At 41.4% G+C, this 12,728-nt stretch overlaps 2 protein-coding genes across 2 annotated transcripts in view; one reads left to right on the top strand and one right to left on the bottom strand.

The window, feature by feature from the left end:
• The window catches only part of LOC104048679 (probable acyl-CoA dehydrogenase 6), a 92,280-nt gene extending 90,717 nt beyond the window's left edge, over positions 1 to 1,563 (top strand). The window contains exon 9 of the mRNA XM_064444604.1: positions 739 to 1,563. Coding sequence (XP_064300674.1) covers positions 739 to 829 — 91 coding nt within the window. The 3' untranslated portion in view covers positions 830 to 1,563. The remainder of the gene's footprint in view (positions 1 to 738) is intronic.
• A 2,090-nt stretch (positions 1,564 to 3,653) lies between these two features.
• Positions 3,654 to 11,836, bottom strand: BET1 (Bet1 golgi vesicular membrane trafficking protein). Its single transcript, XM_064444605.1, has 4 exons — positions 11,615 to 11,836; positions 7,482 to 7,597; positions 5,442 to 5,498; positions 3,654 to 4,908 (listed from the first exon to the last, which is right to left on the bottom strand). The coding sequence occupies exons 1-4, from the start codon at positions 11,631 to 11,633 to the stop codon at positions 4,753 to 4,755; spliced, it is 348 nt and encodes a 115-aa protein (XP_064300675.1). The 5' UTR covers positions 11,634 to 11,836; the 3' UTR covers positions 3,654 to 4,752.
• Between the last annotated feature and the right edge of the window lie 892 nt (positions 11,837 to 12,728).

Below are 12,728 nucleotides of genomic sequence, written 5' to 3'. Positions count from 1 at the left end.
AAATTGTACCTTCTCCATACAGTTCTCCAACACCTCACGTGCTGATGGACTAACACTCTTGACCACACAGTTAGTTAAGCAAAGTTAGGTGCTGCAATACTTTTTGCTGCTGGCCCTCCAAAAGCTCCTTCCCCTCTTAAAAATTCAGCTGCAGGCTTAGGCACCTACAGCTTTAGCAAAAGAACAGCGGGGATGTTGTGGGAAGCGTTGCAGACCATCTCATTAGGAGGAGGCAGTGGATGAGGTGTTCTGCAGAGAGCTGGTGTCAGCACGTAACGTGTAGGTCATTTGAGCAGGTGGTCCAGCAGAAAACCGTGGGAGGAGCCTGTGATGCTTCATATGCCAGGCCAAAGTGATCAGACCTAAGCAGAAGTCTATGGCGTCTGGCTGGGCTTATGGAGGGACAGTGGTATGCTAGGAGAGGTTTTAACTTATTTCAAGATGAAAATACAGGGTTATGCCAAGATAAGGTTATTTTTGAAAGAATCTGAATATTGGATGTGCCAAATTACATCTTAAGCCTTTTGATTTTGAATTAGCAACATCCCTGTACACAAAAGGGTATTTACGGTGCTGACATTTGTCCACGCCATGTACATACTTCTGTAAACAAGGGGTTTCAGTGTAATAAAAGCAGCTCCATAATAGTTGCATAGGATAAATGGGTATGTACAGGTCTGTACTTTTTCCATCAGTATAGCATTCAAATATTTAAATCTACTCTTTGTATTTCTACAGAGACATGAGATTATTATCAATAGGAGGCGGTACAGATGAAACCATGCTTTCCATCATATGCAAATACATGGGAACACTTCCAAGCAAATGATGCATCATCTGTGCTCTACCCTGGAAATTAAGCAAGCAAGAGCATGGCTTGTCCTGCGCACTGATGGTAACAGCCAGTATATGTTTCAGGGGTAAAATAAGTAGAAAACGTAACAGTAATTTTGCCAATGAATTGCTTATCAGGGTCTTTGACCATTATCATTCTACGTGTTCTCCAATATCAAATTTCTGTTGATACGAAGCAGTCTGAAAGCATGTGGCCTCCTTTTTTTGGTGGGTTACTTTTTTGGGGGGGTCTAGTGATCCACACTAAGCACCCAAAAAAAGGTCTTTAATCTAGGTGCATCTACACTTTAGAGCACCTAAGCCACCAGTTAAGAAACATAACTTCCATACCGATAGAGTTACGATTTCACTAGCAGCCTAATTTAATTTCAGGGTAAATTTGCTTTCAAGTTCAATAATTAAGGCACAAATTATTCCTTTCCATATTCAAATACTGGAATGGTGATTTTACTCTCAATTACAAGTACCTTCCCTATCCCAGTTTTAGCAATAATCATCAAAATGAGCTCTCTCATCTTTGCCAAGTTCACATCAACTGGTACTATGCTCTGTCATGGATGTTTGGTGTTGGGAGTGGGGGTTGATTTTTATTTGTAGAATTCTACGAACAGCTGTTTAACTGTATCTGAAACTTTTGGAAGCCTGAACTTCAGCAGTAAGGTATCATGTTTTGTGTGTAATCATTAAAGAAAAATATTTTAAAAACCATGTTAATGTTAAAATTGTGTTATTACTTAAATGAGATGGTACAATTTATGCTATATGCCACAGTCACCTTAAACCAGAAGTGTATACTAAGTACTTTCACAATTACTGTGATTTGTTACCCAAAAAGTCTCACTGAAATATACACCTGCTAGGATAAGCATAAACTCTTAATCTGATCTTCTTTACATCTTATTCTTTATGTTCACTTGCATTATCAGCCATACCTTCAAAAACATCAGCAACTCTTCCTAAAGCAGCCATTTAAGTCAGAAGAGACAATGTACCTTTTTGCAAAAAAAAGCTTCAGTGGGCTTTTCCTTCTAACCAACTGAGGTTAACAGTTGGTTAGTTAAAAGATGATATTTTCTTCCACCTCAAAATAATCTGTATGGTTGCTAGGTAGAGTCTAAGTTACATTAAATGAGAAACACAATATAAAAATATTGTGTAAAAATTACGTACAAGATTTCAAAACCAAGAATAAACATAACTGCAGCTCTAGTAACTGCAACTTTTACAAAGTATAACTAAATGCTACTTGTATTTTTCTATCATATAAAATAGGCTCTGCAGTGGATTATACAAGATCATATTATAGCATCCTGAAATCTTGCTAACTATTTGTGAATTTTAAGGACTTCAGAGTAATACTTTTCTACCAGAAAATCACCGATAAAGTGAGCCCAGATGCTGAGGAAAATTCTAAGGCTGCAGTGTATGGTTCCCACCAATTGCCATTTCCCCTCCCGAGTGAAATATTCTCAAAGCAGTTTCATCTTTACGTAAGTCGCCTTAACCATTCTAAGCAAATTTGCAGGATTTCAGTTCAGATTTTAAACTGAAAATTGACCTTTTACTGGAAGTGAAAAAAAGGAAATGTGACACATTCTGTACTAGCATATAAAACCCATATAGAAATATGTCAGTTTTGACGATGTAACTTTCAGTTACCTTTCTGTTCAACAAGTTAATGTTAAAAGAGCCCTACAGAGTTGTGTCTTAGCACTTAATTGGAAGAAAAAACAAAACCACCTTGTGTGTTTTCTACTAAACATAGAGATGTAGAAAGTTTTTTTGAGGCTTCATATATTTCTTGTGTTGAAGCTTTCTCCCCCTTTCCCACCCTATCTAGATAACAGTAAAAAACCTGACAACTCCCATTAAAGGAAGGAACAAAGAAAGGAAGACATAGGCTTAGGATTCCCTGCCCAGTTCACTTCCCCTCACTCCCCTGCACCACTAAAGAATGGGAGAAAGGGGGAAGGAGGAAAACCTAGTTCCTATTCTGTATTAATTACCTTTTAATCTGGTTTGACATTTTAAAATGAAAATCCTGTTGGTTTTATACATGATCTGAAGGACTGATAGAAGATGTTTTACTAATATGTGCTCTGTCAAGACTTAAGGGACACCCTAGCATGTTCTTCAGACCAAAGGAAACATATCAGCCATTAACTAGCTGCATCCACCCATTTTTCTACTTTATATTAGGTAGGTAAAAACTTTTTCCATTTATTGGTATGGCAGATTGATTACTAATAAAAAAAAAAGTCAAGAAATGGTTCAGACACCATGTTTAAGAGCCAGAAATCATCTAGAAGATGATTATCAGGAAAGTCTGGCTGTCAGACAGATATGTCAGTAATTATCATTGCGTTAGGTACCTTGCACTCCACTGTCTCATAAAAATTATACAAGTGCATCAATTTTGGATGGCAAACTACATCCTGTTGACTAGCTTTGGGAACGCTGTATTTGTTCAACAAGCCTAGCAGTTCTCATATAAAGACAATGCATTATCCTGGTGTCAGTACTTCGACATTCTGTTATTTGTAGAAGTTTTGTAGACCTTTTAACAGTCAAAGATTAAATTGGCTAGAAATATTTGAGCTTGGCTTACTTTTACGCATTCTGATAAGTTTTGTACTACATAAGTGATTTACATGTCACGCTTCCGTTACATATGAAATCTATATGCATCAATTTCTTTAGTGCTCCCCACACAAGTATAGCCCCTTAAATGCAGCACCATTTCAAAAAAACACATTGGTATTCTACAGTAGAAAAGAATGTACATAAACAACACTAGCTAGAATACTACAGACCACTTTATTTGTCACTGTAATTAGCTATTAACGGCAACATGCTACAGTATTTCTAGAAAAGTTGTTCAAAAATTATAGATACAATTTCAATATCTAGGAAACTTAATTTTTGAATGTTGAACTCTGAAATATAATAGCTTCAGCTATTAGAAACTATTTGGTGAGCCAAAACTAAGTCTTTGAAATAAAAAACCTTGATATGACAGCACCTCCAACAGGTGCATCATCATATACTTCAATATAAGATGCAAAATATCTGACCTCATATTTCAGACATCATGCAGTGTAGATTTAGGAATCATCGCCGATTGAAAAGTAAACATACTAATGGTAAAAGTTGTAGTGATTCAATGGAATCATTAAGTTTTACATACTTTAAATATAAAGAAAACAGTTGTACTGTGTCCATCTTCATTGATCCCAGTGATCAAAGGCATTTGCTTAAAAGAAACGTGTAAGCATAATTTGTCACATTTAAATTGAAAAAATCCAGTTTTAAGTAACTTCTCCCCCAAACTTCTCCCCAGTTTAAGCTACTTAAACACATATACTATCAGACCTATCCACAAAAATAACTTTGGGGGGGTGCCACTATTACCTTTGTTAGCTTCAGGCCAGCCTTTTAAAAAGCCGCAGATAAAACCGATTTAGAAAGATCCAAGTATTCTTCATGCTTTTGCAACCTGGAAATTACTATATGCCTGAAACTGGAGCTCTAATTTAGAGCATGGCCCAAAACGAAACACAGAAAGAGAAAGCCTTGTAATTCTGCAATTACTTCATATCCAAACAACTGTTGTTTTCTCTATTTTAAAATCAATTCTAAAAACTATTTTCCCCTAAAAAAGCAACCTACTATGCTAGCAGTTTCTGCATATTTACATATAATCCCCCCAAAACAGGGGATGATGAGGAAAAAATCCGATACATTAAGAAAACTATATAACATTGCATTAACAGTTAATGCAATTTACAATTTCACTGTGTTTTATCAACAGAACATGCCACTTCAGATCCATGTCTTCATTAATTAAGACTGCTTTATAGTTGAAAGTACACAATCTAAAACCAAAGGTAACATGCATCACCTCAGTTTAATAATCCAGTATATTACAAAAAAAACAAACAATGAAAAGAGCATCATGTAGCATAATAGCTTTGTCTGGCTTCCTCTGGAGAGTATTCTCAGTCTGCCCATAGTTGCACCCAGAAGTCCACCCGTAGAGTCAAAATCATTATCCTACATTTAAAAACAAACAAAAGAACAAAACCAAAAATGTTAATCTGAGGAAAAAAATTATTACCCCCAAAGCTTGCTAAGTGTAGTTTTACCTGGGGTTTTGGTTTTTTTTTCAATTTTTCTAAAACTGAAGTAATTTTAGAGGCAGTTTCTAAAATTTAACCAGGCAAAACTGTCACCCATTTATCCAGATGGATGCAAGCAAAAAAAGGCATTTCTGACTTCCTTAATTTTTGCTTCCCTCTTCTATTCTTAAATACATTTAAATATAGAACTGCCTTTTTATTAATACTATACATTTGCTAATTGGAAACAAATAGGAAGTATGAAGACCTTCATTGTGCTTTGGAAGTAATACATTTGCACATCTATCTTTTTAAACAGAAATACTGCTGCTGAATTAGTGACATTTTTACAGTCAACAATAAGCTGTCAACATTTTAATACAAACGTCCATACTAAAGGAACGCTTTACATTACTGACTTCTTAATCCTGACCCATATCTAAAGAAAGATTGTCACTAAACACTTACCATCTCTGATAACATTTTATTTTGGTTTTTAACTTCTGTTCCAATTTCAATGGAAAGCTATTAAAAAAAAAACCAAAAACAAAATGAGTAATCATTTATACATAGAGAAACCAGTCTAAAATATGTGACATGACTGGCATTTGCCCAGGTAAAATGTGAACACAGTACCCAGTATTTTCAAAAACACAAAATAACATGCACAGTATTCTGTCAATAACCCTTAGGGAACTAAATATTTGTCATTTTACTAGATGAGTCTAGAGAGTCACCGAAGGTACTCAGTGCTCCTCCTCCCCTTTTCTCCTTGAACAGAGAATTCCTTATTAGAATTACTGCAGGGAATTTCAGAAAGTCAAGATGTAGTCAAATCTAAGTAGCAATTACCCGTTTCCTGGAACAAGTAATTAAAACTACTGGCACGCAGCACAAAGGACCACGACCACTCTTCTTGACTTGGTGTTGCTGGAGTTGACGCCTGTAACCTGCTAACGCATCTCTCTTGACAAGTTGCTGCTATGCTATAAATGGGAATTTCTTTCGTGACCTTGTCTATTCCTTCTCTGCTTTGTGCAGTGAAACAGCAAGGGCACAGCAGGACAAGGAATCAAGTTGAGTACGCAAGTGACAGTCAGTCCTGTGGTAGTAACCAGGGTCAGCAACAGCCTGGTGATCACCCAGTACATCCACAGCTGTGAGACAGGTCCAAGGTCAAGCCAGAAAGTCAAGTCTTCACATTAGGGTTGGATTCTGGGAGGTATAAGACCAGGCACGGAGATGCCACACAGCTGCAATGTAGCAAAGACAGGGGCCAGCCAGGAGAATCGCAGTTTAAAAGCAGCTCCCAAGTGAAATAGGGGAGAGCCCCCACTGAGGCTTCTTAGCAGCTCTTCCTCCATAACATTTCAAGGCCAGTGTGTTGCTACGAACAACCAGGGGAACTAGAAGGGACAGAAATATGCTCCAGGCCCCGATGCTTTGGATTAGCAAAACCCCATGTTTTTTGTGACACAATCTAGGTCTCATTATTTCCTACTACTGCATTTCACCACAATCTATCATCAAGTCAAGTGTGCACCATGACGCTTCTAGGAAGATTATATGAAAATTATTGCATGCTCAAGATCATTACGTGGCAGTAAAAGATGCAACTGCAGAAAGAGCACACATGCTACTCCATGGGGCACTATCAACATACCCTGGGTCACTGATTTGAAATATAAAATACCAGAGAAGACGACAAGAAAACAAATTCTGTAACAAAGGTCAAAGCTTTTCTTTTTACCTCCTTAACTTATTCTAAATTTTTTAGGTGGATAATTTCTTCAATTAAACCTAAGGTTTTATTTTCTATTTGAGACCAAACAAATTACTTCTAAGCAACAGGATATTATAACAATAGGTATTTGAATGAATTTAGGCCTAGGAATTCATTGGCTTGTATGACATACATAGATACCACACCTATTGCTAAGATATTGTCTTTTTTTTACATCTTAGGTTAAGAAAAAAACCCACACAATTTTGATTCAGAGAGCTGTCTTTCAGTCAGACTTGCTTGAACGAAGTCCTCAATCTCTGGAAGGAATCGGAATCATTAAAACAAGAAATTTCTCTTTCAAAGTATATTAGCATGCTACTTCTAAGAGCTGTTCTTCACATTACAGATTTATCAGCAGATACAGCAGAAGCTGATGAGCCACAATGACACCACCAAAAACAAGTAGTCCATTTTCTTAAACGAACCTGTGCCAGTTTACTGACCTAAAGTCAAATTTTCTAGTTTCTGCAGGGACAGTAATTCATTCTGTAGGATAATAAGCCAGAAGTAACACTACAGCTGTCCTCAATATAAGCAAAAAAGGACACCTCTAGCTAAAAATCTAATTAAATGAAGAATCAGTTACACAAATGAATATGCATTTTGGTTGACAATAATTCCTTCTTGTATTGAATTTATGTTTTAAACTAAGGCTGCTACTTCACTGGTCCATATAATTTAACTTAATAAATGTGACAATACCACTATAATTGAATACTTACTGATTTAATGGCACTGACTTTTGAACGGAGACTTTCTGTTAACCTGTCATTTTCTTCTTCATAAACACTGTATCCACTATTGGTATAGCCATAGTTACCAGTAGGTGCTCCATCGCCTATAAAGGTAAGAGTCAATAGTTAGAAAACACCACTGGAGCAGGTTCTCTTCACACGTGGAACAGCACTCTTTCCATTTAAAAATGCACTTCCTTAATGGCACCCTCGGCAACCAGGCAGAGGCGCCGTGTGTTTCTGAGGTAAAGATTCAACCTTTTTCAAATATGCCAGATATCTTTCAACATGCAGATCAAAGACGGAAAACTGAGGAATCGTTTTAATTTAATACTGCAAAATTGTTCCCCACATAGTGTTTTCAGATTACTTCTGTGGAAATCAACCTAGGCATTACATGGAGGTGTGAAGGGAGCACCGAGGCCACTACATAGAGCAGTAAGCCTAACTCAGAATGGGAAAGTTGAGATCATTCTCTAACAAAGACAAATACTGTTTGATCACACCCACATTTAAAGGAGAGAACATACTCTGATCCTTACATGTATTGCTCTACAAACAAAGAACTCAGATGAGAAGCCAGGCGTCTAAGCAGAGCGCTGCCATTTCTGTCACCATTCTGCAGTTCTAGTCCCACTCCTGCCTTTGTTGTTTGGGTGATGGAGCTTCAGGAGTGTTATCAAGACAAGTTACTCAGCAAAGTAAGCGGAGCTGAAGGGAATGAAAGCTCCTCAGCTCCACACATTCGCTTCCTCCAGCCTCTAATAAAGATCTCCTACAGACAACAGTTGGACAGCAGCACATGCACAGGAGAATTAAAACTGTGTGCTGTCTAGACAAAAGTCAGTCTTAGGCCTCAAATCAAACATTTTAAACCAAAGAAGAGAGACCAAGACTGACAAAGGTAAACAGAAAGGAACTGTCATAAGCTTTATCACAAAGATCCTACTAGATTAATTCAACTAGCAATCCAACCATAACATTAATCAATATTTATATGGCTAGTCAGGATGCCATGCTAAAGATTATCTGAATGCCTTTGGTTAATTCCTCTTCAAGGCAATGTAAAGATTTCCCATGTTTGGGTGCCTTTTTTCTTTTTGAGGAAAAAGGGAGAGAAGAGAGACACCAACCACGTTCACAGATAAAGCTCCATCTCAAACTGTTTCATTGTGTGCTTGGCACAAGTAATATTAAGATTTTAAAAGAGAGAATTATAGAAAAGAATCATAGAGCCATTAAGGTTAGGAAAGACCTCTAAAGATCATCAAGTCCAACTGTCAACCCAACACCACCATGCATTCTAAACCATGTCCCCAAGTGCCACATCCACACATTTATTTTTTTTTAACACCTCCAGGGATGGTGACTCTACCATCTTTCTGGGCAGCGTGTTCCAATGCTTGACAACCCTTTCGGTCTAAACCTCCTTTGATGCAGCTTGAAGACATTTCCTCTTGTCTTATCGCTTGTTACTTGGGAGAAGAGACCAACACCCACGTCACTACAACCTCCTTTCAGGTAGTTGTTGCACTTCTCTGGACACACTCCAACATCTAAACGTCCTTCTTGTACTCAGGGGCCCAAAACTGAAAACAATATTCAAGGTGTGGCCTCACCAGTGCCAGGCGCAGGGGCACGATCACATCCCTGCTGCTGCTGGCCACACTATTGCTGACACAAGCCCGGATGCTGTTGGCCTTCTTGGCCACACTGATGGCTCATGTCCAGCCAGCTGTCAACCAACACCCACAGGTCCTTCGCCGCCTGGGAAGGTTTCTAGCCACTCTTCCCAAGCCTGTAGCGTTGCAGGACCCAGCACTTGGCCTTGCTAAACCTCATACAATTGGCCATGGCCCATTGATCCAGCCTGTCCACGTACCTCTGCAGAGCCTTCCTACCCTCAAGCAGATCGACACTCCTGCCCAACTTGGTATCATCTGCAAACTTACTGAGGGTGCACTCGATCCCCTCATCCAGATCATCAGTGAAGATATTAAACAAGACTGACCCCAGCACTGAGCCCTGGGGAACCCTGCTCGTGACTGGCCACCAACTGGATTTAGCTCCGTTCACCACAACTCTCTGGGCTCGGCAATCCAGCCAGTTTTTCACCCAGCTACTTTTATAATGCCACTTTCGTAATAGCTATCATTTTATATTAACCCATAAAGCTGTTCTTTAAGTGTACTAATCACACTCTTTTAGTTTGTCCTTATAAACTGTTTTAATATTATTCTATAAATTAAGCTAGTGACAAAGTCTCAACAAGACTGGGTAAAATGTATGTTCCCATTTCATCACAGTGAGAGTCCTCTCCCAGTCAAAAGTACCAATGCCAAGTGTGGAAAGCTGACTAAAAAAACCCGTAATTTAGAGACTCGAATTGTTCCCTTTGTCTTATTCTACCAATAAATACTTCCTACAAAGTGACGCACAATTTTGAATATGTTTGTATAAGTTAATATTACCATATAGCTTCAGGCCAAAATACCATACCTATGATTATTACACAGACTGTGTCACAGCAGACATGAACAACTGCCCCAAAGCTTTTAAATCAGCATGGCTACTTCTATATATGTAATAGAAAGCACTAGGTATAAGCCTGGCTACCACTGTTTACAGGAAGGACAGAAACTTCAGCACGGCAGTTTCATGGGCTGTCCTGCAACACTGTTCATTGACAGGACATGTAATATGGACTTGACCATAACATAATCACAGGCTAAAAAAGAGCTACCAGGTAGCTGGTGCCCACAGCAGAAGTACTGGTGCCCAGCTTCTGTTTCCAGCCTACTAAATAAAAAGGAATTCTAGACTGACAGTTGAAATGTCAAGGGAAAGCAGCAAGTTCTATTGCAGCTGGCTGCAGCCATAAGAGACATTTAAGTCTTCTGCTTTGCCTTCCAGCACAATTTTTTTAGAAGTAGTTTCTTAAGGCATTGTTTGCCAGAGTCATGTGAAAGAAGGCATGCTCTTTTCCCTGCACCACTTCCATAAACATCCATCTCTCTACTTTTTCAGAAATAGCATACTGAGGTGCATGGCCTTCAGTCTAACCCCTCTCTGTTCATACCCGAGAGCAAGCTGTTGGTCTGACAAAGAAAAGGACTGAAGATCAGAGTATTATCAAATGCCCACCTTTTTACGATAAGCACCCCAACACCTCTCTTGATCTCGTATGAAGTGTATCCATGGCTTTTTTATCCTGTGAAAAACTATTACACAACAGAAATTGAAAGCATAGAAGCAAATCTAGGATGGTGTTACAGACACACCTGGCTCAGCCACATGGCATTTAACAGCCCCTAAATATTCACCTTCTAGAAGTACCAAAACTCAGTCAAACTTCTGAAGCATAATCATCACCTGAGCTTTACAGTGAGGTCACAGCACCTACACGGTTTTCTAGAACATGACATGGGAGTTCAAAGTTTCTTTATAGTTGTCAACGTGGCTGCTGCTTGAAAAACGTGGCCTAAGCTTCTCAAAACACTCAGCAGGAACTCTACAAAGATTTCTGCTTTTGCATCGGATTATATTTGTAATAAATTGTCAGCAGTTGGGCTCCCCCCACCCCCCAAACACAGCAATAAAACATACAGAAGTACTAAAATTGAACAGCTGAGAATCTGGGAAGGATTTGACTGAAGACTGTCAATTCTGTCCATCCATGGAACATGGCTCACACTAATACTGCGTTAGAACCATTCACGAGTACAATTAAACACAAATCCCAAATCCCACTGACCTACGAAGAGAAGAGAGACAGCAGGGACACAATACTGTTCCCACCCGAGGCTCCCGGGCTCTGGAGCACGCCTGCACCCTCGGCACGGCCCCCCCCACGCAGGGACCCCGAGCCCCCTCCGGGGCACGGCCGGGACGGGCCCAGCCGGCTGCGGCACGGCTCCCACGGGCCAAGCACAGCGCGGCCCACGCGAGAACACGGGCTGCCCGGGCCCGGGCCCGGCCCCGCCGAGCTTTTCCCCCCCTCCGCTCCCCTCCCCTTTACCTTCCCCAGCACCAGGAGAAGGGGGTTGCCCGCGGTTGCCGCCGGCGTCCCGCCAGGCCGGGCGGGAGGAGCGGCCCAGCCCGGCCCGCACCGCCGCGCTTACCCAGCCCCGCGCGCCTCATCGCTGTGCCCGGGACTGCCGAGGGAGGAGAAGGAAGAACAACGCGAGGAGGAGAAGGGCTCCCGAGCCCACAGCGCCTGAGGGAAGCGGGGCTCGGCGGGGCGAGGGCGGCCGCGGCCCAGGTCCGGCTCGGCCGCCCGGCTCAGGCACCCGCCGAGCGCCACGACAGCGCTGGGCGCCGCGCGGCCTGCTGGGTACGGCGGGCCTGGGCGGGGGCTGACGGGGGCTGTAGTTCCGCGCCGAACGGGGCGGCGGCAGCGGCGCTGCGGGGAGGCCCGGTTCGGCCCGGCAGGAGCGGCCCCCTGGCAGAGGCGGCCCCGTCCAGAGCCTGCCTGCAGCACCCCGAGGCGCTGAACCAGCGTGGGTGTTTCTCAGGGGACGGTGTGGCAGACCGCAGGGCCCACGCGCTGCCCCGGTGCTCCCCACCAGGCCCTGAAAATGGGTGATTTTCGACAAGTGTGCATTTCAGGGAGGCGGACCGTGAGGCAGCAGACACCGTCCGTCCCTCCCCCCCCGGCGGCGGGGTGGCGTGCCGGGGGAGCCTGGCCGGCGGCGGGAACGGGCGCGGGCAGAGCAGCCTCCCCCACCTCCCCCCGGCTTCGGGAGCAGAGCAAATCCTGTTAAATATAACCAGTCTTGAATTTACTCAGTACATTACCGATTTCAGCTTGCATTACACTTTTAACAATTGATCCTGAAAGGGGAAAAAAAAAAAAAGACTTGGCCTTTGTTTCGGGACGCCAAGGGTACATGATCATTTTATTGTTCTGAAAGAAAAGATTCTCAGATTTCATTATTATTGAACCTTCGGTTCTGTGAATGATTTAAATTTCATTTGCAAAGATAATTTCTCCTTCATTCTTTAAACCCTTGCAATGCTTTATCTGAAATGGGTTTTACCTGCTTTTATTAAAGATGTGACTCATTCCGTATACCAGTGGATTGAATTTATTTCCCAGGATGATACCAGAGTGACTTATCAGTACTCCAGTGTAAAGCAAACAACATTACAAGTCCGTTCAGAGTTTGCTGTTTCAGGCATGGCATCCACTGGGCTAAAGAAGCTGCATTGGCTTTTCTAGTTACAACATATAGC

The sequence above is a fragment of the Phalacrocorax carbo genome, chromosome 2 (genome assembly GCF_963921805.1).
Source record: "Phalacrocorax carbo chromosome 2, bPhaCar2.1, whole genome shotgun sequence".
Lineage (NCBI taxonomy): Eukaryota > Metazoa > Chordata > Aves > Suliformes > Phalacrocoracidae > Phalacrocorax > Phalacrocorax carbo.
The sequence above is the reverse complement of the archived record's forward strand: the minus strand, read 5'-3'. Positions and strand labels throughout refer to the sequence as shown.

Bases quoted from the DNA above. Each gene is read 5' to 3' on its own strand.
- BET1 (XM_064444605.1), bottom strand. The intron at 5,499-7,481 runs GTAAGTATTCAA...TTTTTTTAATAG, and splicing joins AAGTCAGTGCCATTAAATCA to CTTTCCATTGAAATTGGAAC. The intron at 4,909-5,441 runs GTAAGTGTTTAG...TTTTAAATGTAG, and splicing joins ATAAAATGTTATCAGAGATG to GATAATGATTTTGACTCTAC.